General features: G+C 44.4%; 1 protein-coding gene across 1 annotated transcript in view; it reads left to right on the forward strand.

The window, feature by feature from the left end:
- The first annotated feature begins 88 nt into the window (after positions 1 to 88).
- The window catches only part of LOC115551909 (uncharacterized), a 31,906-nt gene continuing 15,224 nt past the window's right edge, over positions 89 to 16,770 (forward strand). The window contains exons 1-2 of the mRNA XM_030367518.1: positions 89 to 1,493; positions 1,587 to 1,714. Of these exons, the coding sequence (XP_030223378.1) occupies positions 456 to 1,493; positions 1,587 to 1,714 (1,166 nt within the window). The 5' untranslated portion in view covers positions 89 to 455. The remainder of the gene's footprint in view (positions 1,494 to 1,586; positions 1,715 to 16,770) is intronic.

The following is a 16,770-nucleotide window of genomic DNA, read 5'->3' on the forward strand; positions in this document are numbered from 1 at the left end:
AGAGAGAGAGAGAGAGAGAGAGAGAGAGAGAGAGAGAGAGAGAGAGAGAGAGAGAGAGAGAGAGAGAGAGAGAGAGAGAGAGAGAGAGGGAGAGAGAGACCTGTCAGTGTCACCCGGCCTCCCTGGTCTTTCTTGTTCAGGGTATCTGTCACTGGAATGCTGCCTTACCTCTATCTGGGATGGCTGAGGAGGAGTGACTAACAACCTTTGCAGACAGAGCACAGCCTCATACTGAGTCAAGGAGTTGTAGTTGTCTGTTCCTTCTGTCTGGATGGTTTCAGAGTTTCACTATGACTTCACAGTTAGAGTGAGTGTGTTTGAGAGAGAGAGAGAGTAAATTAATAACCTGACTGGCCCTTATTGGACCTTATTGTGGATGCACTTTGGAGTTTTCTTTTGGTTCTAAAGAGTTCTCCTCTCAGGCACACTAGGCCTGTTGTAGAGCCAGTGCCTGGATGTCTGGTGCCTCCAGCGGAGACAGGCAGGCCCTGCTTCAGGCCATGCTGCAGAGGCTGAAGCTCCAGGCTGACCTCCAGGGAGGGTCTCTCCCAGCGAGTCCAGCCGCCCCCCACCAACAGACTCCTGGTCCCTACAGCAGAACAGCTCACAATGGGTCGGGGATCGCCCTGGTGGGCTCTCCTGGGATGGGGCGAGGTGGGAGGAGCTGGGACTCAAGGGAGGAGTTTAGGAATCCAGTGCTGGACAGCAATCTGGATACCTCTGGGACCGGTGCAAAGGTCAACGGAGAACGAGGTCTGGTTCATGGACCTCTATCGGATAACAGACAGGAAACAACTATCCTCAATTTGGCTACGGCATTTTCCTCCACTTCCTGTAAGGACAACACTGCTGATAGTTGGGTTGAAGGTCGTGGCTCGAGACCAACGGTCTCCTCTTCTGCGGTGAGTGGCGGTCTGTTTCCTGTCCACACCCAGAAGGAGGCTGAAGGCACTTCCTCTGCAAGAACAAATGGAGGGAAGGAAGGAAATGACATTTCTGCAATTGAAGAAAGTGTTATTGATGATGCTATGAGTGGTGCAGTAGGAGATGACGGTTCTCTCGCGGGGAATCCCACTTCTGCCTCTCAGTACCACAGGAGCAGCCACAGCAGTGACCCAGGGGGGTTAGCTGGGTCTGGAGCCCTACTGTCACCCATAGGGAGCCTGACCCGGGACACTTCTCCCTCCACACACCAGGGCTCCTCGCCTTGGCTCTCTGCACGGCCCTTAAAAGGTCAGAGCCCAGGAAGGGGAGAACCCCCCGCGGCACATAAAGGGAAACCAGGGCCCCTGGCACTGAGCCACACCGGGGGGACTGGCCCCAACACGGCCGGCAGCCCTGTGGCACCACTGCAGAGGGACAGAGCATCTGGGAGTAGAACTAAAAGATGGACACAGAAGATCAAGGAGAAGTTTAGGGAGAGGGGTGGGAGTCTGAAGAAAAGAAAAAAAGAAGAAGGCAAAGAAGAAGTAAAGGTGGAGGAAGAGGGCAAAGTGAGTGGATTTAAGGGGACTAGGTGTTAAGTTTGGTTGCGTTGTGTGGAGGCGTTGCGTAACGGGAGATTCCCTTGTTTCTGTTCTGATTAGATTTCGACTCATAATGAGTATCACAACACAAACGTCATCAGCAGTGCGCCAAGCAGCACTGTGGAACCAACGAGCCAACCCACTGACCCAGTCTCTACAGACGTAGAGGACAGCACTGTGGACATGAGGTAATACCAGATCAAAAACACCTTAGTTATGGCTTAATCCAGAAAATACATGGTCCATAAAACAATGTACTTACATAGCTGGAAATGCACCCAATGAGTTCATCTACAAATACTAACTCATATGAGGTAAACAACATCACTATGACTCAAAATCAAACCTGTACTAATGTGTAGGTAGGCAGGGGTGACGCTCTGAGAGGACTCAGATTGTGTCAGCACTCGTAGCATAGCTATGACGTACAAATACCATCAGAGGAATGTGACGGGAGATACTTCGTAGATGTTTTATAGCATTGATGAGTTAGTCTCTCTCTCTCTCTCTCTCTCTCTCTCTCTCTCTCTCTCTCTCTCTCTCTCTCTCTCTCTCTCTCTCTCTCTCTCTCTCTCTCTCTCTCTCTCTCTCTCTCTCTCTCTCTCTCTCTCTCTCTCTCTCTCTCTCTCTCTCTCTCTCTCGCACTTGATAGGCCAGACTTCGTTGCTGACGTCTCAGTCATCGATACTACACACATTTTAATATTCTACTGACCTGTTCTCTTAGTGGATAAGTGGACCTGTTTGCAAAGGTTGTACAAAAAGTAACAAACATATAAACCTTGGTTTATATGTGTTTATTTATACTGCCTTTGTTGATAAACAGTTAATCTATTGGGTAGTCATACACATCTTTCAATTATAATTAGCAAACTATTTATATGGATTTACATTAAATGTAAAGGACAAATATCAAAATGTGAATGGGACAGGGTTCAGAATCTAAAGGGGAAAACTATCCAAACTCCAAAGGTAAAAAACAGTTGGTTCGGACTGTTTTTTATAAATTCAAAGTTGATGTTGTTCATAGTCAGCGTTTGTTAAAGTGGGATCAGTGGATGGATCTGGTGGGAATTGACCCGTATGTTTGGAGCTGACTGAGGTTTCAGGACCAGACATTAAGGAGTGAGTCCGGTGTACCAACCCCCCTGTTCCTCTGATGGAGGAACAGGGGAAGGAACCTCACTGAGAACCACAGCTCACTGTTGGTCGCTGATACACGTTGCCATGACAACAATGACATTTTGTTTAAAGGTTGGCGAAAAGTTGTTCCCTTTTGTCAGTTACGTTAGATTAGTTGAGAACTGAAACCTTTATTAATATTATTTAAAGCAAAATCCTGAACAATATTGGTTGGGACAAACAACTGTTTTGAACTTTGTGTGGCTATGAATCCTAACACGAGAGCACAATAATCCACTTTACTGTGTCTAAACAAATCACAACCATCACAACAATGTTTAGGTTTTCACACAAAGGAAAACAAAATGGTCCTACATTGGTCTTCATCGCTTTATGGAGAATTAGCTGACATTGCTCCTGAATATCGGTTTTTCTGTCTCGTATTTATACGTTATGTATATATTAGAGCTGTCAAGCGATTAAAATATTTAATCGTGATTAATCGCATTAATGTCATAGTTAACTCACGATTAATCGCGATTAATCGCAAATTCTTTTTCTATGCTAAATATCCCTTGATTTTTTTGTCCCATAATTCTTCTCATTTTAATTCTCTTATCAACATGGTGAAGTGCATCGGCTTGCCTTGTGCAAATGATTTTTTATTGATAACAACATTTGCATATACTGATCAAAACAGGACGATACAAAAAAAGAGCCTATAGTGCAATTAAACGACTGCTTTGAACAAATGTAATTTGAACATAGCAGTCAGGCTACTGCTTCTTTGTTTTGAATTATTTTTTTTTATTAAATAAAATAATTGCGTTACTCGCGCGATCAATTTTTTAACGCCGTTAAATTTGGTTTGCGTTAACGCCGTTAATAACGCGTTTAACTGACAGCTCTAGTATATATGAATGTATGTGCGTGTTCAGCTCAGTGAGCGGTCTGTGATGCTGGGGCTTGGTAGGATGTCGATTGTCACAGGGGGTACATGACTGGAAAAAGTTTGGGAACCACTGAAGTCATCGATCAAAGTTTGATAAAGACATAATCTTATTGACAAAATGATAAAATGTTGTTTAAAAAGTATAAGCTATATTTGGCAGTAATATGGAATGAGCAATATTGTTTGACCGGGTCTACCGGGTCCAACAGAGTGAGTGTTATATATATATTTTATATATATATATAATTCTCAACATATCATTTCTAAAAGCCCACGAACAAAGAGGGCAAAGCATTTCTGAATTAACCTGTGCAGGGGCGATTCTAGGTTCTGACTTTTGGGGGGGTTCAGCCCCCAGGAAGCCACAGGGGTATATGAAGTATATAAAGGTGTGTGTGTGTGGGGGGGGGGGGAGGGACTTTGAGTATCGTAGATGTAATTTCCTGCATTCTGCTGCATTATAGGGTGACCTGGTTGGTATATCTATCAATCCAACACATTGCATATTTTTGAACAGTCTGCTGGTTTATTGTCAGAAAAGCACAGACCTTTTGTAACAGTTTAACCTCAGTTAAACTCATAATACCATTGAGCAGGGGTGGACTGGGAGAAAAATTCAGCCCTGGCATTTTCTCTCCAGACCAGCCCACTACATTATTAGCACTAGGGGTGGGACGAGACGAACGGGAAGAACCCTGTATATCCGAATAATTGTACAGTTTTTTGTTTTTCAAGTTTGTGTTTCTTGTGCTGCTGACAAGAAAGGTGTGAAACCCGAACAGGAAGTTAACAGACATCCTGTTGTTGCTGCATCTCCACCCGCCATATCTACTACAAAACCCTTGTTAAATATCACACATGATCCAACGCTAAATCCTCTCTTGCAGTTATTAGTCTGTGACTGTGAAAATCGTAACCCAGCATTAGTTAAAACCAGACTCGGACAATAATAACAAATTCTCCTGACAAATAATCTAAATAGAAACATATTCCAGACAGTAACAGCATTAGAGCTGAAATCAATTTGTTTTAACGGTGACTCAGTCATTATGAAACCATAAATAGAGAATTGAATTTTTTTCTCATATACTTCTCATACACGTGTATGTGCACATCTACTGTATGTATACATGTGCACAGACATGTATATGAGAATGCATATCTATTCAGACCTGTAATTCGGCCTACCTGCATAACTATTAATTTAACTTAAATGATATGCAAATGTTTGAAATTAAAATCAATGTGAAAATCTTCAACCAGGAAATAATCATAATCAAACCTTTTGTTTCAATCTGAGGCAAAACAAGTTGCATAATAAACTCACAAAGTCAAGAGAAGCTCTCTCTCTCTCTCTCTCTCATCATAGAATAACTTCTAGCAGGTGAGGAAAACCTGTTTGACAGGAGATGATGGTAGCAGAGAATATAAAGAGACATTTATGAATAACCAATTGTCATTTTATCACACATATAGTATGTTTCTTCACATAAACCTTTAAACATACACATATTGCATTCCTCTCGAAATAGTCATCACCTCAGTAAACAATAAATGAATTGAAAGATTACAATAAATTCAATGGCAAATATTGCAAATTAAACTAATTATTTCCAATAGGTTTACTTGTATTTTGTGCTAAAATTCAAAGTGTCACATCTATATTTACAATACAGCTTGATTCTGCATCTCTATTTACAGCTCATTAGTCCATGTCAATGTTTACTCTTGCTATGGCAACAAGAGACTGCTAACGTTAGCAGCTGTTAGCTAGCTAAGCCAAATCATCTGAACAATAATAACCCATAATATCACAATTCGGCCTATTTAAACAAAATCAACCACACCTACCAACAGTCACAGCCCTTCAACTCTGGGCTAATATGTTGTCACAAGTATGCAGTTAATTAGGTCACATCACATTCAATGTAAAAACGTTTTCTACTTTGTTTTGGACATGTCTCAAAATGTAGCCTAGCTAGCCCCAGGCTAACGTTACTTAGCATATATGCCTCCACTCGCTCGTCTCCTGGCGCAGCAGCACCTGCTGGGGTGTGGACCCCGGCACCAAATAGGTCTGTCAATTTTGAACATTTAACATTTAACCCGGGCGTTTTCAGCTCCGTACCGGCTCCCGCGACTCTGGCCCATGCCATGAGGTCCCGCCCACCCTGGTACGTGTTGTGATTGACAGCACTGTCAGGGCTCTCTGAGCCTGTCAGCCCATGATTGATTGACAATGACAAACATAGACCAATAATATGCGTCGATGCTGGCAACACACTGCTAGCTCTCTGTAGCCCATTGGCCGGCCCAATTGGAGGGAATTTAGAGAGAGAGGAAAAAAGAAAACATAGCGGACCGGACCGGCCCACATTGGGTCAACGGCCCACCGGGACGATGCCCGGTATGCCAGATTGCCAGTCCACCCCTGCCATTGAGTATTTCATCCCAGAGGAAAGGATTAAACACATTTTGGCTAGACTCTAGCTCTTAAAGAATAAATAAATATAACTTAACCTTTTATCTAAGTTATAGACAACACTGGTGTAAATGTATTATTATTATTATTATATTATCCAAGAATTTTCTTATGTCCTGTCCAGGATTCTGTGACTTTTATTTTCTTAGTTACTATGCTGTTGCATTTCTTAGCCAATAGATGGCAGTGTGAGCTAAATAATAAAGTTCTGAACCACTAAAGTGATTTAAGGAAAAAAAACTGTTTGGATGAAGGAATAATCAAATATATGTGAACTCTGTAATAACAATTTGAGGTTTATTCAATTTCCTTTGGGTAATTCTCGCTCAAAGATGACCATATTTTCCCCTCTTTTTTTTAACGCAGATACTGAAACACATTGGTTTTCAAAGTAAACTATACATGTTAAAAATGGAAAATACAAAAAATGTGAAGACAAAGTAAAATGGGAACCTCAAAACAAATTCAAAACATTGAAATCGGAATATTGCATCAACATTAATTTTGATAAAACATTTATATATTTTTTTTTTATAAAAACTAAATTTTTTAAAAATCAACAAGTACAACTTATACTAGACTAATAAACAGACCGCTATTCCGGGAGCACTAAACTATGTCGCCCCACTTTCAGGGACCCATACATTTTTATAAATTGTATCAACATACATATTTATAAAACTTGTGATGCGAAAAAATCAACAAGTGAAACATGGACAAGCCTGATACTATGAGAAACAGACCACTATTCCGGGAGCACTAAACTATGTCGCCCCCCTTTCAGGGAGGCAAATCTTTAAATCGTTCAGGATCTATTTTCTCAAGAACATCACTCTCAACAGACATGCTTATCATGCTACGCACCATTACAAGCCTCTGCCTACTAAAACATGAAGTAATTCAAAAACAGGCATAGATAGAATCGCCTTGTAGTCAACTGTCATTTAATAGACATCTGACAGATTATTACCTGGTCATGTTATAACACAGCTGGAAATCGTGGATTTTCTGATAAAGACTAGCTAGCCTCTTTGACAGACGAAACAGCAGAAACTATGTTAGGTGCGCTCATGCTGCATTTTGGTTTTGCAGGAGACTTCAACCCACCATTCAGAGGTAAGAGATTCCTGCAGGAAGATTGCGCTAGATTTCAAATCCCCTTTGAGCCTATTCATTAGTGTACAGCATCCATCCTCTCATTGCTTGTGTAAACATAAAGGTAGAATATTAGCTTTGAGGACGAAACAATAGGGTGGGCTAAGGCAAGTATAAAAAAGGTCTAGCTTTGCCACTGAACCTGTGGATCTAGTGAACCAGAGCATGCTTACGTCTCTTCGATTTGAACCAAAGTTGTACCCACATGAACCTATGGTGATCCAGAGTTGAGCTACAGTCTCCGTGTGCCAGGGGCTTCTACACTCACAGAGCAGTTGCTCGATTCTTTGGGGACTTAAGGTAATTTATTTTGAGACGCTTTACTTCCTCCATGTTCAATGAATTGAGGTATTGCCGTTGAACACACCTATGATGAGCTGTTCATGTGCTTTTGAAGTTGTCTCGTCACTATTGCTAATGAGGCATTACTGCATGAATAAAGAGGCAATCATCAACTTATGATAAATTAACTGTCAAATGCTTTTTTGGCAGATCGCTGCTGTTATGACCGGCTCAAGGCCAAAACACATAAGAAGTACAACACAAACAAAGGCTGGGATCCTGTCAGGAAGTTGAGAGAGAGAGAGCCGGAGGGAGGATCCACTTATATAGGCTGCACCCACAGCTTCATGCAGGTGTCCGCAATCACCACTCAGGAGGCTGCAACTTAAAGAGACATGGCAGACACGTACAACGGGACAGACAAATAAATATTGACACGTAACACCCCCTCCCTTAAGACGACAGCCATGCTGTCAGCATTAACATTCTAGGGCACACGTGAGAGGGCATCGGCCACAACATTATCACACCCCTTCTTCTGCCGAATCTCGATATTGATGTTCTGGGCCATTAGAGCCCACCACATGAGCCGTTGGTTATTGTTATACATGCAGTTTAAGAAGACTAGAGGGTTGTGATTGGTGAAAACCAACACCGGCTGTGGCGTTGAGCCAACATAAGCTTCAAAATGTTGGAGGGCCCAAAGCATGGCTAAAGCCTCATTCTCGATAGTGCTATATCTACCTTGGGCTGCAGAGAACTTTTTGGAAAAATAGCAAACAGGATGATCGATACCAGAAGAATCTTCCTGCAGCAGGACAGCACCAGCACCAGTCCAACTTGCATCAACCTCTAACTTAAACGGCACTTCAAAGTTAGGAGCCAAAAACACTGGAGAAGAGCTGAGAAGAGCTTTTACAGACTGAAAAGCCAGCTCACACTTGGTGTCCCACAACAAATCCTTGGTGGGTTTAAGGAGGTCAGTCAAAGGAGACACAATGGCAGCAAAATTACGGCAGAACCCTCTATAATAACCAGCTTGTCCAAGAAAGCGACGCAGTTCCCGCTTAGTGGTAGGAGCAGGGAACTCAGTGATAGCTGTTATTTTGGCATCCACTGGCCGCACTTGACCCTGACCAACCAAGATAAGTGATGGTGGCCTTGGCAAACTCACATTTTGCCAGATTCAGTGTAAGGGAAGCATCTTGCAAACACTGAAACACAACAGACAAGGTTTCCACATGGGACTGCCAGTCAGCAGAATAGACTACCACATAATCAAGGTAGACCTCACAATTCGCTACACCAGATAACACCCTTTGCATAAGGCGCTGAAAGGTGGCAGGGGCATTACGCATACCAAATGCCATGACTGTATATAGCATAAAACTGTCTGGTGTCACAAATGCAGAGATCTCAGACGCACGAGGTGTTAAAAGTACCTGCCAGTAGCCCTTTAGCAGGTCCAGCTTGGTGACATAGCGAGCAGCTCCAACTCTATCAATGCAATCCTCGACACGAGGGAGAGGAAAATAATCTGGTTTAGTTACAGCATTGATTTTCCTGAAATCAGTGCAAAAGCGTGGTGTTCCATCAGGCTTTGGCACTAATAAACATGGGGAACTCCAGGCACTGAAGCTGGGAACAGCCAGGCCATGCTATTGCAAATACCCAACCTCTTTTTGCATTTGAGCCCTTTTTGTGGGATTCACACAATAGGCATGCTGCTTAATAGGAAGACATTCACCAACATCAATGTCATGCTGCAAAACAGTGGTTTGGGTTGGTAAATCTGAGAACAGTGTATGATGATGTTCAATTAACTTAAGAATGTCACCCTTATCTGTCCCAGAAAGATGGGACAGGTAATTCTCCATTCCAACTCACCCAACACTTCAGAATTCGGCAGCCGAGCACACAGAACAGGAGCATCTTGCATCACTAGAGCATCCTGAGGAGAATAGCATGGCAACACTGCTGTTAAAGCTACAGGCAACACCTTAACTGGAGGAGAGAGAGCCTGAACCTGCCTGAACCTGACAACATAGGGCTTGAGCAGGTTCAAATGACATACGCGAGTCTTTCGTTTCCTATCAGGAGTACGAATAACATAATCAGTTTCACTTAGTTTCTTTTCAATCACATAAGGGCCAGTGAACTTGGCTTGAAGCGCTGAACCAGGAATAGGAAGAAAAACAAACAAAGTCTCCAGGCTTAAAGCTGCGTTCAATAGCATTCTCATCAAAATGAGCCTTCATTTTAGATTGGGAGTCAGACAGTGCCTCTTTTGCTACCTCACAAGCATGATGAAGACGCTCTCTGAAAGCACTGACATAATCCAGCACATTCTGAGTAGGAGAAGCAACCCCAGTCAGCTGCTCACGTAGCAACTTTAGCGGTCCACGAACGGTGTGGCCAAATACCAGTTCTGCAGGACTGAAACCCAATGATTCCTGAACAGTCTCTCGAACAGCAAAAAGCAGGAATGGTATACCCTCGTCCCACTCCTTACCAGTTTCAAGACAATAAGCACGCAACATAGTCTTAAGGGTCTGGTGGAAGCGCTCTAGTGCCCCTTGGCTCTGTGGATGGTAGGCACTAGAGACATTATGTTTCACAGCCAACACTTCTAACACCTGAGAAAACACTTTCGACATAAAATTGGTGCCCTGGTCTGTTTGAATACCCTTTGGCAACCCAAAAGTGGTACAGAATTTCATCAATTCCTTCACTACCACCTTGGCTTTGAGGGAACGCAGTGGAATTGCCTCAGGGTATCGAGTTGTAGCACACATTAAAGTCAGGAGAGACTGGTGACCAGATTTTGACTTGGGTAGCGGGCCAACACAGTCAATGATGAGTCTCTCAAATGGCTCCCCATCACAGGGATAGGATGAAGTGGAGCCTGTGGAATCACTTGGTTTGGTTTCCCAACCAACTGACATGTATGACATCTGACAGCTGTCATGGCGGCGCGTGCGCAACGCGCGAATTGGCGTCTCTCCAGTTTTAGCAAACTAATGTTTATTTACCTGACTATCCTACTTGTTTTCACTCGAAACACTTGAGCGATCGGAAAATACAACAGAAACTCACTATTGGATATACATCAAAGCTGCAAAAACCTAGTTTTGGATTACCCGTTCAACTTCGATCAGCTCCCTCCGAAGCTGATCAGATCACCGCGACCAGATGGACAGTCTTGCCGACATGAAAGACTCGTAGACGGAGATGCGACTGCACGCAGAGATGGGGTAAGCGAGGTGGAGTGCTTGTGAAGCTAAGGCTAAACCCGCACCGAACTGCGCTGCCCAGTATCTTCCTTGCCAACGTGCGTTCTTTATTCAACAAGCTGGACGAACTCAAGATATGGACCCTCACACAGAAAATCCTTATGGACTGTAACGTCATGTTTTTCACTGAAACTTGGCTTAACAATGACATCCCAACAAGCGCGGTGGAACTAGAAGGACGCTCTATCTTCAGAGCAGACAGGACTGTAGCGACTACGGGTAAGAGCAGAGGAGGCGGTTTATGTATTTATGTAAACAAAACTTGGTGCATGGACTGCGTCACTGTTAGTGCCCATTGCTCTGCTGATCTGGAGTATTTAATTGTGAGATGCAGGCCCTTCTACCTTCCACGTGAGTTCACCTGCATTGTCGCTATTGCTGTGTATGTTCCACCTGATGCCAACAGTAAAGCGGCAATGAAGGAACTTTCCATTGCCATTAATAAGCTTCAGACTAAACATCCAGATGGGGCTTTTATTGTCACTGGAGACTTTAACCATTGCAACCTGAGAACAGTCCACCCTCAATTTCACCAAAATATGACTTGCTTCACAAGAGGCAGTAAAACTCTAGACCACTGTTATACTAATGTTGCTTCTGCCTACAAAGTCACACCCCTCCCCCACCTTGGTCAGTCTGATCACATTTCTCTGTTTCTCACGCCAAAATACTCCCCTCTCATTAAACGTGTGAACCCAACAACAAAGACCGTTAAGGTCTGGAAGGAAGATACAGATCCCACTCTACAAGAACAATTTCAACACACTGACTGGTTTTTTCGCTGATGCCACCAAGGACTCCCATACCAACATTCACACACTGTGTGCAGACGGAGTGACTACACACAAAACAGTGAAACTATTCCCTAACCAGAAACCCTGGATGAACAAGGAAGTTTGCCTTCTCCTGAAGGCCAGGGATGCAGCCTTCAGGTCGGGAGACCAGGAGGCCTACAGCTCTACCACAGCAAATCTGAGGAAAGGAATATCCAGGGCCAAACACAACTACAAGGAAAGGATTGAAGAGCACTTCAACTCCTCCGACCCCCGGCGTATGTGGCAAGGCCTACATACACTCACCAACAAATCCCCATGCAACTCTCCCCCACCCTCCTCCACTTCCCTCCCAGATGAGCTGAACCACCCACTCGTTTTGATCGGGAGAACAAGGAGGCAGCCTTCAAGTCAGCTGTTTCACCAGACGAGGACACACTCCAATTCTCCACCTCAGAGGTCTGCGACATCCTGACCAGGGTGAATGCTTGGAAAGCTGCTGGCCCTGATGAAGTCCCCGGACGTGTACTGCGAGCCTGCGCTGAGCAGTTGGCCGGTGTCTTCACTGACATATTCAACATGTCACTAGCTCAATCAACAGTCCCCCACAGTTTTAAATCTGCCACCATTGTTCCGGTGCCCAAACACTCTACAGCGAAGGAACTTAAAGATTTCCGCCCTGTTGCACTGACACCCATCATTGCAAAATGTTTTGAGGAGCTGGTCCTCTCACATCTGAAATCCTGCCTGCCCACTTCACTGGACCCGTACCAATTTGCCTACCGTAGCAACCGATCAACAGAGGATGCTATCTCCACAGTGCTCCATCTAGCACTCACCCACCTGGATAGCCCCAAAACATATGTTAGAATGCTGTTTATTGACTTTAGTTCCGCATTCAACACTGTGATCCCCTCCAAGCTGATCTCCAAGCTCAGCCAGCTTGGCATCAGCAACTCACTATGCAACTGGATTATGGACTTCCTTACTAACAGACCCCAAGCTGTTAAATTGGGGAGTCTCTACTCCTCCACTATCACCCTTAACACTGGCGTGCCGCAGGGTTGTGTGTTGAGCCCTCTGCTCTACTCTCTCTTCACCCACGACTGCGCCCCTGTTTATGGCTCCAACGCCATAATCAAGTTTGCAGATGACACCACTGTGGTGGGCCTGATCAGAGATGAGGATGAAACAGCATATAGGGATGAGGTTCAACATCTAACTACGTGGTGTAAAAACAATAACCTGGAACTCAACACCAAGAAGACCAAGGAGATCATTGTGGACTTCAGGAGAACCAGGAGCAGGGCACACAACCCCCTCCATATCAGCGGTGCTGAGGTGGAGCGTGTGTCTAGCTTCAAGTTCCTTGGGGTCCACATCACAGAAAATCTTTCTTGGTCCCTCAACTCCTCCAGTCTGGTGAAGAAGGCGCATCAACGCCTTCACTTCCTATGGACCCTCAAGAAAGCAAAGCTTTGCCCTAGGATTCTATCAGACTTCTACCGCTGTACCACTGAGAGCATACTTACAAATTGCCTCTCTGTATGGTACGGCAACTGCAACGCTGCCGACCACAAGTCACTACAAAGAGTAGTCAACTCTGCCTAGAGGACTATTGGCTGTCCACTCCCCCCCATTCACAACATATACTATGACCGCTGCTTAAACAAAGCCAAATCTATTGTCAAGGATAACACCCACCCAAACCATGGACTTTTCACCCTTCTCACATCTGGCAAGCGATACAGGAGCCTGCGCTCCCGCACCAGCAGGCACAAGAATAGTTTCTTTCCAGAGGCTGTAACACTGCTGAACAAACCCCCACCCCCCGTATAGCACTGGACTTTTAAATGGTTACCTGCATAGCTGTTGCATCTCACTTTATGCAATGTTCAACCTGTTTACATTTTACTGCCTTGCACTGTATAACTGTTTACACTCATTACTGCACTGAACTGCACTGTCTAGCACTGCACTTTTTAAACTGCTAACTTTTTGGTATTTAAATGCTTCTTTTGCAATTCTGGTTGGATGTCAACTCATTAGTTTTGTATCTATACTCTGCTAGTGACAATAAAGTTGAATCAAAATCAAAATGAATCAAAATCAAATGAGTGGCAGTGTCTTGAAACATCTCTTTTTAAACCAGGCCAGAAGAAATGTTTCAACATACGATAGTACGTTTTAGCTATCCCTAGATGACCAGACCAAACATTATCATGAGCTAAGCTCAATATCTGTGCACGGTAACCAGCAGGGACAACAATCTGATATGCAGTATTACACCCACTGTCATCAGCTGAAGGAGCCCACTTACGCATGAGAATACCATCTTCCCAGTAGTAAACCACTTGAGAGGCACCAATCTCATCTTTAGGCAATGCCGCTGCTACACTCTTAGCCAAGGAAGGATCGGCCTTCTGAGCCTCTATCAGCTGCTCCCTGCCAACCTTTAACTGAGTCTCAGACTCATCAGCCAAGGTGACAGGATGGAACAATGTAACCTCAGTATTCTCACCTACAATGGAATCAGTGGACTGCTTAGCTACAGTTCACTCAGAAGTGGCAGAGGGACCAGCAGACACAGTCTCGACAGTTTCTTCACAAGGAACAATAAACGTATCTGAAAGGTCTACCACATCCTCAACCTTCCTTGACTGAGCGCGAGTTACAACACAAGCAGGAAACACTTTTGGTATCTGAGATAACTGATCACCTTGGTTAACACCCCTAGAGCCAACTGGGTTGCTAACAACAATGGGCGTAGGGAACACCTCCCCACCAGCCAAATCATTACCCAGAATCATGTCCACACCTTCTAAAGGAAGTTCAGGGCGAATTGCCACCGTCACAAGGCCTGTAACCAAGCCAGACTGTAAATAAACATCATGCAATGGGGCTTCAAACCAAGCCAGTCCACACCCCCGCACTAAAGCATTTTCACCGGTAGAGGTTTCTTCAGAGAGGGGCAGTACTCCCTCCACCAACAAAGACTGAGCGGCTGCTGTATCTCTTAGGATACAAATCGGGACCATTGTCTCTGACTCCGAGGTGGCCACTAACCCCTCCATCCGGAAAGGTGCAAAAAGATCAGGCTCAATGCTGTCTTCACTGGGTTCACTCATACCTTTCCCCAACCCAGGCCTATTTTCAGTAAACTGACTGAGACCATCTTTGGCACCAGGCAGACAGGATACAGAAGCTAGCAATGCCACTGGCTTAGCTTTCTGTTTCCTACTAAGAGCATAACAGTCAGCTATTACATGACCAGGCTTTTTACAAAAGAAACAAACTATCTCAGAATTTCCAGAGCCAGAACTAGCAGGTTTGGTAGAAAAACCTGAGGAACCAGGACCGTCACTGCCAGCTGTAAAGCGAAGAGGACGAGGAGACGCATGGTTCCTAGCTTCACAAGGTTTATCATTAAAGACGGCTTTGTGAGCGAGGACATATTCATCAGCAAGTACAGCGGCATCCCGCAATTCTGGCTACACGCTGCTCACTAAGATAGGTGGCAACTGCTTCAGGAACACAGTTTTTGAATTCTTCCAAAAGTACCAACTCACGAAGATGCTCTTTAGTTTCAGCTTTTTGAGATGCACACCACCTATTAAACAGAATTTCCTTCTCCCTGGCAAATTCTACAAAGGTCTGCTTGTCAACCCTACGACTACCTCTAAAGCGCTGCCTATAGGCCTCTGGGACCAGCTCATAGGCCCGCAAGATGGCTGCTTTAACAATTTCGTAGTCAGCGCATTAGTTAAGTGTTAATGAAGAGTAGACCTCCTGTGCTTTACCTGTTAAGACACACTGCAGCAACAATGTCCATGCATCTTTAGGCCATTCAAACGTGGTGGCTACACGCTCAAAATGGGAAAAGTATCTTTCCACCTCTTTTCCGAGAAATGAGGAACTAATGTTCTTCCCAACATCAAACCGAGGAGAAGCAGAAGATGTAGGAGAACTAGCACTCTGAGACTGCATCTCAAATTACCTCATCTCCAATATTTTCATTCTTTCCTCATGTACCAGCTGTAACCTCGCCATTTCGAACTTCCTCCCCTCTTCTTTATCTTTTGCCTCAATTTCTAACTGCTTTATCTTGAATTGCAACTCCAACTCTTGCAAATGAACGGATTGAAAGTCCTGAGTTTGCAACTTTACAGCCTCTGACTTACTACCAGCCACCTTAACAGGATCACTTAAGTCAAAAACCTCAGACTCACTCAAGAGCACTCCCTGCTGACTAAGAGCAGTAACTACTCTGGCTCTCAGCTCATCTTTCTTAAGGGAAATTGATGCAGTTTCAATGCAGCAGTGTTCTACAACGGACATGAGCTGTGCCTTGCTGCAATGAAAAAGCTGTTCTGCTGTAGGAGCTTCCCTAAACTTTTCTAGGTCAAACTCCATAATGAAATGCCACTACTATTTCTTGCCACACAGTATAGAAATAGTTAACTACTACCACTCTACTGCCATGAGCTTACACCACTCAAACACTAGAGTCTACTACTCTTCTCCACTGAGAAGAGAGTGCATCACAAAAACCATGTGACCAAACTAACAAAACCCACATATGCATATGCGCTACTCACTCACCCAACAAGGTTGCGTGTGGAAAACAAAGGCCAGCACGTGCCACCACATGCTATCAATAGAGGTTGGTATTCTTAACTAAGCTACTCTAGAGCAGTGGTTCTCAACCTTTTTTGAGCAAACGCCCCACTGACCTTACCCTGATCCTCTGCCCCCTCCCCCCCCCCCCCAATAAAAATTTTAAAATTAACTAACAACCCCACTCACACTCGTGTTATATTGCTTAAAGTTGTCAGTGCATCGTTTTTCATTGATTTTGCGTTTGTCACTAATAGCAATGAATGCCCTCTGAGTCGGTTTTGGTGCAAAGAATATAAAAATATTAATGAATATTCATGACATGCAATTAAACTTCCAGAGCGACAGGGGGGGGACGAAAGAGAGAGAGAGAGAGAGAGAGAGGCCAAGAAATGGAGTTGAGGATGAAATGGTTGGGATTGAACATTCATTCACCGTGACCGCGGTGCGGGCACTTTGGGGACCGCAACCACTCCCGCGTCTCCCGCCATGCCCCGTGAACGAATGAATGAATGGCCCGGGAACTACGGGCAACGCGGACTCCACGAAAACAGATCGCACGCAGAGGC

This window comes from Gadus morhua, chromosome 10 (assembly GCF_902167405.1).
Source record: "Gadus morhua chromosome 10, gadMor3.0, whole genome shotgun sequence".
NCBI lineage: Eukaryota > Metazoa > Chordata > Actinopteri > Gadiformes > Gadidae > Gadus > Gadus morhua.